Below are 15,198 nucleotides of genomic sequence, written 5' to 3'. Positions count from 1 at the left end.
ACCTTCAGCTTCAGCATCAGTCCTTCCAGTGAGCATTCAGGGTTGATTTCCTTTAGGATTGACTGGTCTGATCTCCCTGCTGTCCGGGGGATTCCCCAGAGTCTTCTCTAGCACCATATTTGGAAAGCATCAATTCTTTGCTGCTCTTACTGTATGCCTGCCCTGCCTTACTTACTGAATGTCAGATGTCTAATATACCTTATAACATTTAGTTCTTATATGTGACTATTCTCCCCATTGTAAGGATGAGAAAGATGCTCAGACTGGCTAACTTGCCCTGTGTTGTGTGACTGGTGAGTAAGAAAACCAGATTTTAATTGAGGTCACTCTAAATCAATGGTTCTCAATCTTTGCTGCACATTCCAATCACTTGGTCAAATTGTTTAACTCCATCAGCCCAGGCGGCACCTCAGACCAATTAAATTCGATTCCCGAGGTGAAACTAGGGCATGGGAATGTTTTTTAATGCCTCAGGCGATTTCAATTGTGCAGCCAAGTTTGAGAACCAGGCCAAGATGCAGCTGCATATAGCCTCCCAGGTCATGTATGCAGTCTCTAGACTGATCTATCTGATCACCTTGGGAACTTGGGAAACATGCAAATGCCTGGGATTCATTCCACACCCACTAGGTCAGACCTGGGATGAAGTGGGGGTGATTTTGATGCTCAGTAACGTTTCATGACCGTGGCTCATGAATCCTGGGAGATGCTGGGGATCTTGGGAAAACGCAGATTCTAATTGAACAGATCGGACAAGGGCTGAGATCTAAGTTTCCAAAGGATGTTTCTCCAGGGCCCACAGTTCAGGTAACGAGGATTAAGTGAAAACCCCAGGCCTGTGATCTGGGGACTTAGGTCAGTCACATCTCTGCTTTTCATTTCTTCCTGCACATCATGACCAAAATCAGCCTGCCTCAAAGGCTTACTGTACTAGCTGTGATAATGTGAGTCCTGGAGGAAGAAATGGCAATCTACTCCAGTTTCTTGCGTGGAAAATTCCATGGGCAGAGGAGCCTGGCAGGCTATAGTCCATGGGGTCACAAAGAGTCAGACACAACTGAGCATGCACACACAACAACAATATTGACTATCAGATTACAAAATAGAACCACGACTTCTAAGGTATTTGAGTTCTACCCTGGGCTTTCCTAGTAGCTCAGACGGTAAAGCATCTGCCTGCAATGCAGGAGACCCAGGTTTGATCCCTGGGTCAGGAAGATCCCCTGGAGAAGGAAATAGCAACCCACTCCAGTATTCTTGCCTGGAGAATTTCATGGACAGAGGAGCCCAGCAGGCTACAGTCCATGGGGTTGCAGAGAGTTGGACACAACTGAGCGACTAACACATACTCTTTGGGTAGCTAAGCCTCGATTTTTTCCAAAGCAGTTTCTGTAGTGGATCCCTTCGTTTACACCGAACTGCTGTCTCCTTCCACACCAGGGTACTTTGGAAGGCATGCTGCCTCCTCTGATCTCAGTATGAGGTCCATCAATGTAAGAGTTGGGGATGGAGCCCTAGGGAGGTCAGCAGTCAGTGGGCAGGAGGCCTTCCCAGCCCAGAGTCTCTTGTGCTACCGAGGCAGGCATTATCTTTCCTCCTTTAGAAACTTCCATGCCCTGTTTCCTCTTCCTCCCATGGCAGATCTTGGAGGTACCACTAGGGGCTGTAGGAAATTGGAGCAGCTTGGACTGGCAGGCACTGATGTGGATCCGGAAGAAGCCTTGTGGGTTAAGTCAGCGGTGGCCCAGGCCACCTGCCAGCCTCAGAGACGCTGTGCTTGGTGGCTGGAATGTTGTTCTCTTCACTCCTGCTGCTCCGGTGGTACTTACCCTGGATGCCTGCCCTGCGCTCCCAATTGACTGTAGAATAAGAGTTGCATAGCTGGCCAGAGACTGGAGCAGCTTCCTTATCAGTTCCAGAAATGCCAGGCCTCTCTACCTGACAGGCATCTGGAGTTCAGAGGGGCCTCGGTGCTGTAGCAGCCGTGCATACCTGTCTCCAGGTGGTGGAGAAGAATGCCAGCATTTGTGTGTCTGCCAGCGGGGCCTGATGTGAACCACTAGGAGGGTGCCCAGGTGGTTCCAGGAACTACCTTTCCAAGTGAATCCTTCCCAATTGATTGAGTTCAGCGGGTTGGCCTAGGACCAGTGGAGGGGTGCTGGGGGCCACCCCATGGTTGGCTCTTTAAGGAAAGTGGGCAAGATCGGAGTCCTGTTATTGGCCATGATGTACAGATATGGCTCGAACAGCCTCGGTCGCTGCATAGGCTTGCTTCTCAGGAGGGAACATGCCTGCCTGACTGGGCTGTGTGTGGGGCTGGAGGCCTTTAAGGAGAAGCACTGTCAGCAATGAGGGGCCGTGCAAGAGAATGGGAAAAATGGACACTCACGTTTTCTGTTGCTGAGTGTGTGGACTGAGGCTGCCTTTCTGGCAAGAGGTTTGGCAAGTTCTGTTATAAAGCTAAAGTCAGAAGAAGCCGATGCCCTAGAAACTCCACTTCTGAGAATTCAGCATCAGGTAGTGGTCACAAACAGCTACCCATCTTGATGTGTGTGGGCATTTATCCCACTGTGACTTACACAGTCAACTGGATCAACCAAGAATTGCTTAAATATCTAGTGATAAATGGCTGGTTAAGCACACGATGCTTTGATATAATTCAGTGAAGATATTTAAACTGACAATTCATTATTTATTTTTCCAAACTTTAAAACTTTTTATTTTGTATTGGGGTATAGTTGATTAACAATATTGTGGTAGTTTCAAGTGAACAGCAAAGGGACTCAGCCATACATATACATGTATCCATTCTCCATCAAAACCCCTTCCACCCAGGCTGGCACATAACAGTGAACAGAGTTCTCTGTGCTAGACAGTAGGTCCTTGTTGGTATCTGTTTTAAATATAGTAATGTTTCCCAAAGTCTCTAACTGTCCCTTCCTGTGACCTGTGACCAGTCATCACGGCATCATGCCCCTTCCCTCTGTAGCATCTCAAGCAGTTATTCAGTGTTTGCTGAACGCTCTCCTCTCCCAGAGTTTCGTCAGATTCATGTCCATTGAGTCGGTGATGCTGTCTACCCATCTCATCCTCTGCTGCTCCCTTCTCCTTTTGCCTTTAATCTTTCCCAGCGTCAGGGTCTTTTCCAATGAGTCAGAAAACTCCAGGAGATAGTGAAGGACAGGCAAGCCAGGCGTGTTGCCGTCCAAGGGGTCACAAAGAGGCAGACACGATTGAGTAACTGAACAGCAACAACTCCTCTCCCAGTAGATGAACCGTGCTGGGCTAACTCACAGAGCATCACTGATGCAGCAGACTGCCCCAGGCACAGGGACATGTGAATATCCTCTGGCCACCTTGTGCTGTGCACCCTGAGACCTGAACCTAGACCTCCTCCCCTGACCACTGGTACCCAGTGTTGTGGCTACTGTGATGCGTTGTGTGATCCGAATATTTTCTTGTGATGCCTGGTGATTGCCTGTAAGATAGAGACATTTTCCAGCTAAAAGCTCTTTCCCTGCCTGACTTTTCTCCTTGCACCTCATGGGCGTTCCATGGACAAGAAGATGCTAGATGGACCTGCCTTTCCCTGTGTTTGCTTGGTCCTCTCTCACCCTTGATGTCTCTTCCCTTACCCACTGCCTTTCCACCCCCCTCCTCCCCATGTGGCATTGGATCCACAGTATGGCTTCGTCTTCTATCAGCATCACTGAGACGTCTTCCTAGCCTACTAGTCACACACTTGGTGCCCCTTACACCTTAGACAGTGTGTGCATGCTCAGTCACTCAGTCGTGTCTTACTCTTTGTGACCCCATGGAACTGTAGCCCACCAGTCTCCTCTGTCCTTGGGATTTTCCAGGCAAGCACACTGGAGTGGGTTGCCATTTCCTCCTCCAGGGGATCTTCCTGACTCAGGGATCAAACCTGTGTCTCTTGTGTTTCCTGCACTGGCAGGCATATTCTTTACCACTGCAATGCCTGAAAGGTTGGCAAGGAGTAGTGTCACCAAACAGACATGGTGTCGAATCCCACTTCTGCTGATTGAGAGCTGTGGCACTTACCGTGACTCCTTAACTCTCCTGGGTTTCCATTTCCTCAACTGATGAATGAGCGGGCCAGTTCTCACTGTAGATGGTTTTGTGGTAATTAAATAAAATGATGTATATAAAGCAATTAGCTTAGTCCCTGGCCATGTAGTAATCACTCAGTGAATGTGGTGAGGGGAGAAATAATTATGACTTTTGCTCCATTCAGACAAGTGGTGAGTAATCCACAGATGCCATAATGGCTGGGGTTTGCAGCCTTGGGCTTACGTTAGGATTAACCTATGGATCTTTTACAAATTCCAGTGTCCAGGCTGCTCCCCAGACCAATTAAGTCAGAATCTCAGTGGACAGGACCAGACTCTAGTAAAAGGTGCCCGGGTGAGTGTAGTGGGCTTTGAATCAAGGCTGTGAACCTACCCTGTGGCTTCCCTTGCCCTTTGGGACAGAAGCGGGTGGAAGGGATGAAGACTCGGCAGGGAAGGCTTTTGTTGATTGTGTCATGTGCTCAGTTGTATCCAACTCTTTGTGACTCCATGGACTGTAGCCCGCCAGGCTCCTCTGTCCATGGAATTTTCCAGGCAAGTATACGGTAGTGGGTTGCCATTTCCTGCTCCAGGGGATCTTCCTGACCCAGGGATCGAACCTGGGTCTCCCATGTCTCCTGCTTTGCAGGCAGATTCTTTGCCTGCTGAGCCACTGGGGAAGCCTCTGTCCAAAGGATTCTCCAGGCAAGAATACTGGAGTGGGTTGCCATGCCCTCCTCCAGGGGATCTTCCTGACCCAAGGATCGAACCTGCGTCTCTTATGTCTCCTGCACTGGCAGGTGAGTTCTCTACCACCAGCTTGTTTATTGCGTCCTAACTACTGTGTCAGGCATGGTGCTTGGCCTTTATATGTTCTCGCTTTTCACTGTGATGCAAATTCTTGTACCTGTTCCTTACATGAGCTTCAGGAAGGATGAGTGCCTTGTTTTGTGTCGTATATCAGCTGGCTTAAGGATGAAGGGCTTCCCTGGTGGCTCAGACAGTAAAGAATCCACCTGCAGTGCGCGAGACTGGGGTTCGATCCCTGGATTGGGAAGATCCCCTGGAGAAGGAAATGGCAACCCACTCCAGTATTCCTGCCTGGAGAACTCTATGGACAAAGGAGACTGGTGGGCTACAGTCCATGGGACCACAAAGAGTCGGACGTGACTGAGCAGCTAACAAGGATGAAGGACCAAGGGATGAAGGTGGGACTGGGCTTTCTTGCTTTCCTTTTGGCTCCTCCTTCCCTCCCTCCTTCAGAGAGGTGATGGAGTGCCCTGGCTCTCACCCACTCTGCGTGGGGACCGGCTGCCACACCTGTTTACCTGCAGTGTTTAATGACCCAGCCCTCCTGTGGTTCCTTAGGGCTCTCTGCCACCTGTTCTTACATGCACGGTTGACTGTGCTGTTTACTTAACGGAGAGATTTAAGTGCCCCGCAGAAGCTCCCTGTGGATAAGACCAGAAACATCCACTGACTAGACGTGGGAGCCTTGTTGTTGTTTTGCTTTTTTAAAAACTGTTTATTTATTTATTTATTCATTTTTGGCTGTGCGGGTCTTTGCTGGTGCTTGTGGGCTTTCTCTAGTTGCGGCGAGCAGGGGCAGTGTACTGGCTTCTTATTGCGGTGGTTTCTCTTGAGGCCGAGCGTGGGCTGTAGGGTTCGAGGGCTTCTGCAGTTGTGGCGCACAGGCTTATTTGTGCTGCAGCATGTGAGATCTTCCTGAACCAGGGATCAAACCCATGTCCTCTGCATTGGCAGGCAGATTCTCAATCACTGAATCACCAGGGAAGTCCTGTTTTGGTTTTTATTGCCATTAATTTTTAGGCTCTCTTGTGGGTTGGGGAAAAGTACAGAGCAGGATGGACACAGAAAGGGAGACAGAGTCTCTTTCTCGCCTGACTGTAGATCAGATGGCAAATTTTCTCGTTCAGAGAGTCTCCAGCTTTACTGTGCATGGCAGGACGAGAGGATCCTGGTAACATGCAGGCTCTGTTTCAGCAGGTCTAGGGCAGGGTCTGAGATTCTAAATTTCTCACCAGTTGCCAGAGGAGGCTGCTCCTGGTGTTCTGCCAGCCACAGCTGGCTTAACAAGGCTCTAGTTTCCATAATGGATACCCAAGTCTATTTTCTGAACCCTGCAATTTTTACTTTGGGAGATGTCATGGGATAGTTTAATGATCTGTATTCTAGCCCTGCCTATACTCTAATCATCTTTGGTGATTTTATGAACTTCATTTTTCTCTTCCTTAATAGGGAGGATCTGAATTCAGTGGCTTCCAAGGTCCCATGTTGTTGTAACATCCTGTGATTCATCGGTGGATTGGGGTGGGGGGTTCAGCGTAGATTAAAGGGAACATGGAGTAAGGAGGATGGCAATTCCTTGGGACATGGGAGTTGAGAGGAGTGTCTGTTGCCTAAATTGGCTGTTCCTTTAAGATCAGTGGGTCTGAATCATGAGAGGTCAAAGGTTGAGGGAGATGGGCAATGAACTTTCTATTGTGCCATGTGCCCACAACCCTGGGGTAGTCTCTGAACTCCTGGCAGGTAGGGGTGTGGCTCTTGCTTCCTCACTGGGAGGAAGGATACTGGGAGATATCTCTTATGCTACAGGACTCCTGGAGGGCCCTCTCTGTGGGTCACAGGTCTAGACCCTGAGGACTGCAGACTTGAGTAAGACGAGTCTTACTTAAGACTTGTCTTAACACTTGTCCTTCTTTGTCTTCAGCAAGCAGAGTGTACCTGATCTCTCAGCCCTTCTATCGGGGGTGGGCACCCACTCCTTGCTTTCTGCCAGTGGGGTGCTGTTTTCTCCAGTTGCCACGATGGTTAGCCCCTTGGGCCAGCCCCTATGTGGTGGTGGTGGTGGTGGTGGTAGTTTGGTCGCTCAGTCACGTGTCTTTGAGACCCCATGGACTGTTTGACAGGAGTTTGCCAGGCTCCTCCATCCATGGGATTTCCCAGGCAAGAATACTGGAGTGGGCTGCCACTTCCTCTTCCAGGGGATCTTCCTGACCCAGGGGTCAAACACAAGCCTCTGCATCTCCTGAATTCCAGGTGGATTCTTTATTGCTGAGCCACTGGTAAAGTCCATACACTTATGCACACACACAGATACACCTGCATCTATGTAACTATCAGTCTATATACCTTAAATATCTATACTCACATTTATATTTTACACGTATGTTTAAATGAAAATTCAGTTCCCTGGTGGCTCAGGTGGTAAAGAATCTGCCGCAATAAAGGAGACCTGGCTTTGATCCCTGGGTTGGGAAGATACCCTGGAGAAGGAAATAGCATTCCAGTATTCTTCCCTGGAGAATTTCAAGGACAGAGTAGCCTGGCAGGCTACAGTCCATGGGGTCACAAAGAGTCAGACACGACCGAGCGATGAACACTTTAAATGAAAACAATCTTGAATAATCCATACAGTTGTTTTGACCTATTATTTTTCACTTAACAATGTGTCTTAAACATCTTTCCATGTTATCCGATAGGCCCATGTCTTTAGCCTTTCCGTTACTCTGTAAAGGTTGTATTTCTTTCTTGCTTTTTTCTTTTCATGGTGCTTGTATATTACAGCATTTCATCTGGTTCATTCAGAATTTAATCCATTTTCCCTAGGGCGACAATAACAAAGGGGCAAAGGCTGCATTTATATGAATGAGAGTAAGAAAGACACAGGCCAGGGCTTCTCAGCTCCCCTCGGTTCCCTCTGTGCGTGTTTCCAGCCTGGCTTTGTCCAGGAAGCATCAGGTATGAGAGGCTTGGCAGCTGACCTTCTTCTGTGAGCAGTGGCACCAGTCCTCAGTCATGGGTCCCCCGAGTGAGTGTTAGTCACTGAGTTGTGTCCAGCTCTTTGCGACCCCGTGGAGTGTAGTCTGCCAGGCTCCCCTGTCCAGGGAACTCTCCAGGCAAGAATACTGGTGTAAGTAGCCATGCCCTTCTCTAGGGGAGCATCCTGACCCAGGGATGGAACCTGGGTCTCCTGCATTGCAGGCAGATTCTTTACTGTCTGAGCCACCGGGGAAGCCCACCATGGGGGCATTTCAAAGGCCTTGAGGGACATGGCTTATCTGTGAGCTTAAGCTGACATGGAAGCTGCTGCTGCTGCTGCTGCTAAGTCACTTCAGTCGTGTCCGACTCTGTGCTGGATGCACTCAAATGAAATATTTAGAATCTGTCATCTTAACAGCAGCATCCTTTATCATATGCATGTACACACCCCAACAAAGGCTGAGGGTTGAGACGGGGGCTGTGGCAAATGGTGGCTAAGGGCACAAGTTTTGGGCTGAGACTGAACCTGGGGATTTCACTGGTGGTCCAGTGGTTAAGACTTTGCCTTCCAGTGTGGGGGGTGTGGGTTCCATCCCTGGTGGAGGAGCTAAGATTCTGCATGCCTCACGGCCTAAAAACCAAAACATAAAACAGAAACAATATTGTAACAAATTCAAGACTTCAAAAAAAAAGTCCACATTAAAAAAAAAAAAAAAAAGACTGAACCTGGAATCCTAGACTTGACACTTGCTCTGTGTCTTGGGTGAGTCACTTAGACTGTCTAACCTCAGTCCTCCTTGTTTGTAATGCGAATGAATAGTGCCGACTTGGTTGCATTTTGAGGGCATTACCTGGGCTTCCATGTGCAAAGCCCTTGGTGCAGTGACAGCCAGGTGTCAGTGTGCAGATGGTGGTCCCTGGCATGCTTTTAGGGCTCTCCCAGGTGGGAAGAAGGCAGAGCCTCTCTCTCTGTCTCTCTCTGTGTATTTCCACTCATGAGGTCACTTTCTTTGGATGAACTTTAAGTACTTCTTGGTAGTCATGTACAGATGTGAGAATTGGACCATAAAGAAGGCTAAGCACTGAAGAATTGATGCTTTCAAACTGTGAGGCTAGAGAAGACTCCTGAGAGTCCCTTGGACAGCAAGGAGATCAAACCCGTCAATCCTAAAGGAAATCAACCCTGAATATTCGTTGGAAGGACTGATCCTAAAGCTGAAGCTCCAGTACTTTGGCCACCTGATGGGAAGAGCCGACTCATTAGAAAAGACCCTGATGCTGGGAAAGATTGAAGGCAGAGGAGAAGCAGATGGCAGAAGATGAGATGATTGGATAGCATCACCGACTCAATGAACATGAGTTTAAGCAAACTCTGGGAGATGGTAAAGGACCGAGAAGCCTGGCGTGCTGCAGTCCATGGGGTAGCAAAGTGTTGGATATGACTTAGCGACTGAATAACAACAGCAACAAAGTAGTTAATGGAGTTATTTTTCTTCAACCTCTGTATGAAGCACAGGGCAAAGATACAGCCCTGCTCTCATTTGACAGAAAGACAAATTCATACCCAGGGATGCAGAGGTGTGTCAGGGCTGGTGGAAGAGTATCAGACCAGTTTAAGGAGGTGTAGTCCTCCTCCAGCCTCGGATACTGACTGGCTGTGTGGCCTGCATGGTCACTGCCCTCTGATCCCCATTTTCATGACTCAAATTGAGCCAACCTGTGGGGCTACCTCATCACTAAGGTCTCTCCCACACCCAGCCCTCTGACCTCAAGAGAGCAGTAGCTTGGTCTCTCCTCTTTCAATGGTTCCCTCATTCTGGGTGGACATTTCTGAGGCATTAAGCCTGGGTGGTCAGGCCAACACTCACTAGTATCCAAGAGAGCCCTGGCAGTTGTCTGGATTTGGCAGTGGCCAGCATACACTTGGGGCGGGGGTGGTGGTCATGGTGGTGAGATGACCATCATGTCCATTGCCTCACTGGATTGTGCTTTTTCTCCCTGAGTGTAGCTCAGTTGGAATTACGTATGATGATCCTTCCTAGTCATTTGGGAAGATGAATGACTCTTAGTCATCAGAGCCCTTGCACAGCCTTCTCTTGGCTAATGTCTATTGAGACATCAGTCCATCCAGAGCGCCAGGACTGGAGAATTTCAGGCTTTCCATTGAATTAAGTGGGAACCAGCAGAGTCCTCCCAGGTTAAGCAGTAGCCCAACCTGCTGAAGTAGAGTAAGGAAACGGACACATTGTGTTAAGTGGGGACTTCCCTGGCAGTCCAGTGGTTAAGACTTTGCCTTCCATTGCAGGGGGTGCGAGTTCAATGCCTGGTCAGGGAGTTAAGATCCCATGTGTCTTGAGGCCAAAAAACCAAAACATAAGACAGAAGCAATTGTTGTTGCTCAGTCACTCAGTCATGTCCAACTCTTTGTGACCTCATGGACTGAAGCACGCCAGGCTTCTCTGTCCTTTATCATCTCCCAGTGTTTGCTCAAACTCGTGTCCGTTGAGTCAGTGATACCAGTCAGTCATCTCATCCTCTGTCGTCCCCTTCTCCTCCTGCCCTCAATCTTTCCCACCATGAGGGTCTTTTCCAGTGAGTTGGCTCTTCCCATCAGGTGGCCGAAGAATATCCAGGGTTGATTCCCTTTAGGATTGACTGGTTTGATCTCCTTTCTGTCCAAGGGACTTTCAAGCGTCTTCTCCAGAACCACAATTCAAAAGCATCAGTTCTTTGATGCTCAGCCTTGTTTATGGTCCAACTCTCACATCTGTACATGACTACCGGAAAAACCGTGGCTTTCACTGTGTTGATAGCTGGCAAATGGCAACAGCAAGAGACTGTCAAGGGCAACTCACCCAAAGTCAAAACATGGTGCTGATGGGCGAGTGGGGAGTCAGCAGCTCTAATCTTCATCCTGGTGAAAGAGTGTGAAGGAAGAAACAAGTGACCAAACGTTATGAAGACAGTGTCTCAGGCTGCAATAGGGAGACAAAGATTGTTTTTTTTACATTATTATTATTGGAGTAGGGTTGCTTTACAGTGTTGTGTTAGTTTCTGCTCTACAACGGAGTGAACCAGCTGTAAGTATACATCTACCCCCTCCCTCTCACCTCCCCTACCCCTCTAGGTCATCACAGAGCACGGAGCTGAACTCCCTGTGCTATACAGCAGGTTCCCACTAACTATCCCCTCCTCCACCCTCTTTTTCTGCAGAATTGGACATTAGGGGAGAAATCAAGGGACTTCTTGGAGAACAGTGTTGGTTGGGACAGGACAAAGCTAGAACCCAATCTCTTGACTCCTGATGCTATAGTCCTTCCGCTGCAGCATTACTTCTATGAGCTTACTTCTCATAGAGTAGTAAGTAAGTAGGTAGTAAGTAAGCTTAGTTCTTCTGTGAGTACTTTCGCTGTACTTCTATGAGCTTACATCTGGGTCTCCTTGTTTCATAAATCTTTACAAATTTCAGGAAGTACTTGGGCAGCTAAGGGATGGGGTCAATCAGTAAAATTAAGGACCTTGATTTTGAATTCCTGTTCTTCAGAATATTCGCCCTCATCCAGCTCCTGTGGTTGTGGACTGTGTCAGCTTTTAGCAGCTCCTGCAGCCAGGACTCCTTGTCTCTTGCATGTGCTTTCTCCAGATTGTCTTTTTTCCCCCTTTTTATCACCTGGGTCATGTTTTCCCTTCCACTTCCAAATTCAGTCATGCTTCACATCTTGACTGCTTTCCCTGGTTCTGTGAACTCTCTCCAAGCTGCTTGCATCTTTCGGCCAACAGGCTGCCCAATGCGTTTCCACTGGTCACCTCCCTGGAGCCTCTCACAGTTTCCTCGATGGTCCCTGACCCCTATTCTGAAAGGGCCAGCACTTACCCCACTCCGTACATGCAGATGACTATTCCATTGTATACGTGTACCACATCTTCTTGACTCATTCACCTGTCAGTGGACATCTAGGTTGCTTTCATGTCCTGGCTATTGTAGACAGTGCTGCCGTGAACATTGGGATACATGTGTCTTTTTGAATTATGGTTTTCTCAGGGTGTATGCCCAGTAGAGGTATTTCTAGGTCATAAACCATAAAAAGGAATGACAACTGGGTCATTTTTAGTGATGTGGATGGACCTAGAGTCTGTCAGTGTGAAGTAAGTCAGAAAGAGAAAAACAAATATCATATATTAATGTGTATGTGTAGAATCTAGAACAATGGTGCAGATGGACATATTTGCAGGGCAGGATTAGAGATGCAGATGTAGAGAACAGACGTGGACACGGGGAGGGGTGTGTGTGGTGCGCTGGGAGATTGGGATTGACATGTACGCACTGTCATGTGTATAAAAGACAGCTAGTGGAACCTGCTGTACAGCCCAAGGAGCTCGGCTCGGTGCTCTGTGATGACCTAGTTGGACGGGAGTGGGGTGGGAGGGAGGTCCAAGGGGGAGGGTATATATATACCTGATTCACTTGGTTGTCTAGCAGAAACTGACACACCATTGTAAAGCAGTTATGCTTTAATTAAAAGAAAAATGCATGCCCTCCTCTTTCCATCCTGTGTCTCCAGCTGGCCTTTGCTCTGACACCTTGTCATTCATACAGACCCCTCCCCTCTCCAGAGTGTCTTTCAGGATTAAAGTTAGGTGAATGAACCTTCAGGCACACGATTTTAGAAGCTGAAAAAATCCCCAATAACCAAGGTTTTAAAAAAAAATCAATGGATATTTTGCATTAACTTAGTTTTTTTTTTTTTTAAAGACTATTACATCACACTACTATTTCTCTTCATTACTGAGCCTTTGGGGACCTCCTGAAATTTTGTGCCTGAGATGAATGCCTCGTTCATTTCACCTAGACCAGACCTGTCATTCATTCTCCATCTCCCTGTGTTCTTTTCTCCTGATTTTTCTCCTAGTCATTCTTTCCTGTTATCCCTCTAGCCTTCTGGTCCTTGTTGACTTATTCCTTGTTAATGAATGTTCTGTTGACATCTTTATCCAGATTGTTAGTAAAGATGTTAACACATTCTCTAGGCCTCACTCCAACCTCTCCATAGCTTGTGTGCTAACTGGGGCCCTTCGTTCAAGAAAAGAAACTGCATTTTATCATGAGTTGTGTTGTTTACTGTCTCCCAGAAAGCATTTCCATATTCCCCAGGTCTCTGTTATCCTCAGCCAAGCACCTTCATGGCTCATGTTCGAGACTTGCTGAAGCTCCACGAATGGCTTGAGAGATAAGCCCCTGTAAATTAATCCTTGTGAATGTGGGGAGCTGACAGCATGCATGGTCTGACCAATTTGGATTAATTTTTCAAGGGAGATTTGGGTAGAGGCCATGTCAAGAGCTTCTCTGAAGTCCTCCTCTCTCATCTCAGCTCCAGTCTCCTGGGCCATCTGCTTGTTTTGGTCAATCAGGAAAAACATTGCTGCCATAGTCAGATGTGACTTGCTCTTTATAAACCTCATTGTTCTTCCTGTTCTCCACCAGCCACATTAAAATATCCATCTTCTGTTAGCCTGCTTGTTTCAGAAGCAGCTGGAACTAAATTTACCTTTCTTTCTTTTTGTCAAAGGAAAAGAGAGATTTTATAACATAAATCTGGTAAAATAGAAGGATACTGTAGAATGATACATCCTTTGTAAATAGGTACATGCTTTTAGCAGCCCACATATTAAGGAGGATGGTCATTTTCTTTGTTCTTCATTAAAGTAGAGAATGCCAGTAAAATGAATTTGGGAAATACAGAAAAACATTAAATCGTAACATCCTAAAATAACCACATGGGTTTACATCCCGGTCCATTTCATTCTAGTCTTTTTTACATATTTGTTTATGCTGTGGATGCAATTTTATATCTGCTCTTTCATCTAGCAAGGTATGAGAATAGTCTCCGTATCATTACCTGATCCTTATAACCATCAGTTTTAAGGATTATCTGATCTATAATTCACATATGTCTGCCTTTTAACAATTTAATCACTTGCCTTTTATTGGTCACTTAAGTGATAAACAACAATGAAACGAACATCTTTGTGCATACCATTTTCATTAGTTGGGATGAGTCCCCTGGTTTAGATTCCTGATGGTGTAATTACTGTTAATACAGGGGAATGGTAAACATTGCTAGAATACTTTACAGATGAGTCTGATCAAGCAACAAGGCTACTATCAGCATATGAGGTGCTTCTTCCTACTTCTGTTCTTGCACTGAGTGGAAGTCATTTTTATCTGTGAGTTACTCTTACCCTAAGAGTTCCTCAGCTAGACATATAAATACTTGTGGCACTCTTTAGAGTCCTCGGGCCCATTCATTTTATCATGCTAACAGCATCAATGATAGGAGCAATAACATCCCAACTGCTACCTGTCATATTCCTTCCACCAGTGCTGTCTGATAGAAATATATTTGAGTCATGTATGTATTGTTAAATGTTCTAGTAGACATATTAATCAAGGTAAAGTCAAACAGATGAAAGTAATATTAACACTACATTTTATTTAACATAATGTGCTCAAAATACATTTCACAATTTGACTTGTGGCACTAGCTATGTTTCCAGTGCTCAAACGTAGCCATCAACCAAAAAAGCCAAAATGCATTGTTCAATTCTCTCTTCCTTCTTTTGGGTAGGCTGTTAAAGTCTTTTCTGGTTTTTTTTAGTCTTGAGTTCAGGTTTACCCAGAAGCTGACTCTGAGACAGGGACTTACTGTATGGGTTATTTACTTGGGAGATGATTCTAGGAGGCAGAGGGAGAATGCTAAGAGATGATGAGAAATGTGACAATATGCACTTCTCGCCATGGGCACCTGAAACTTAACCCTGCTGGGAACCATCTGAGAATCTTGGGATTGAGGGACATACCTCAAAATTGCTCCCTTGAAGATCAAAACACTGGGGCATCTACTCACTGATCCTGGTCCTCTCTTCATTAGCTGTGCTTATCCCCAGGGGTGTTCACTGGGTTGTACCTACTTGGGGCCAAGCATACTTCATGGTGCTGGATGAAGTCCTCGGGCAAAGAAGAAAGACAGACTCTTGAGGGCTTTGGAGACTGTTTGCATAATTTCTAGTGAACTCAAATGGGTCAAGGATGTAGGGTGGGACCTCAGCAGCATTGGTCCTTTGGTCTTTGTCGAGGAGCACTGGAATCTTCTTGAATGGACACAACCCCAGTCAAGTCATTCCCAGTTAATAGTCATCATGGTTGGTTCAGTCTGAATTCTTATATACAAGCAATCAGAAACTGATTCTGGCTAACCAGGCAAAAGGTAATTGATGGAAAGATGTTGACAACTCAGATTGTAACAGGACTGAGGGTGCTGACCAGGTTTGGAAATGGGATGGAATA

At 46.8% G+C, this 15,198-nt stretch overlaps 1 protein-coding gene across 13 annotated transcripts in view; it reads left to right on the top strand.

Moving 5' to 3' along the window:
• Window positions 1-15,198, top strand: part of NTRK3 (neurotrophic receptor tyrosine kinase 3) — a 421,771-nt gene that overhangs the window by 163,372 nt on the left and 243,201 nt on the right. For 5 of the 13 annotated variants that reach the window (XM_061394344.1, XM_061394343.1, XM_061394345.1 and 2 more), the window contains one exon: window positions 4,351-4,425. The exons of the other annotated variants lie outside the window; for them this stretch is intronic. In XM_061394344.1, coding sequence (XP_061250328.1) covers window positions 4,351-4,425 — 75 coding nt within the window. The remainder of the gene's footprint in view (window positions 1-4,350; window positions 4,426-15,198) is intronic. 13 annotated transcript variants of the gene reach the window in all.

The sequence above is a fragment of the Bos javanicus genome, chromosome 21 (genome assembly GCF_032452875.1).
Source record: "Bos javanicus breed banteng chromosome 21, ARS-OSU_banteng_1.0, whole genome shotgun sequence".
Classification (NCBI taxonomy): Eukaryota; Metazoa; Chordata; class Mammalia; order Artiodactyla; family Bovidae; genus Bos; species Bos javanicus.
This window is presented reverse-complemented; position numbering and strand designations above follow the sequence as displayed.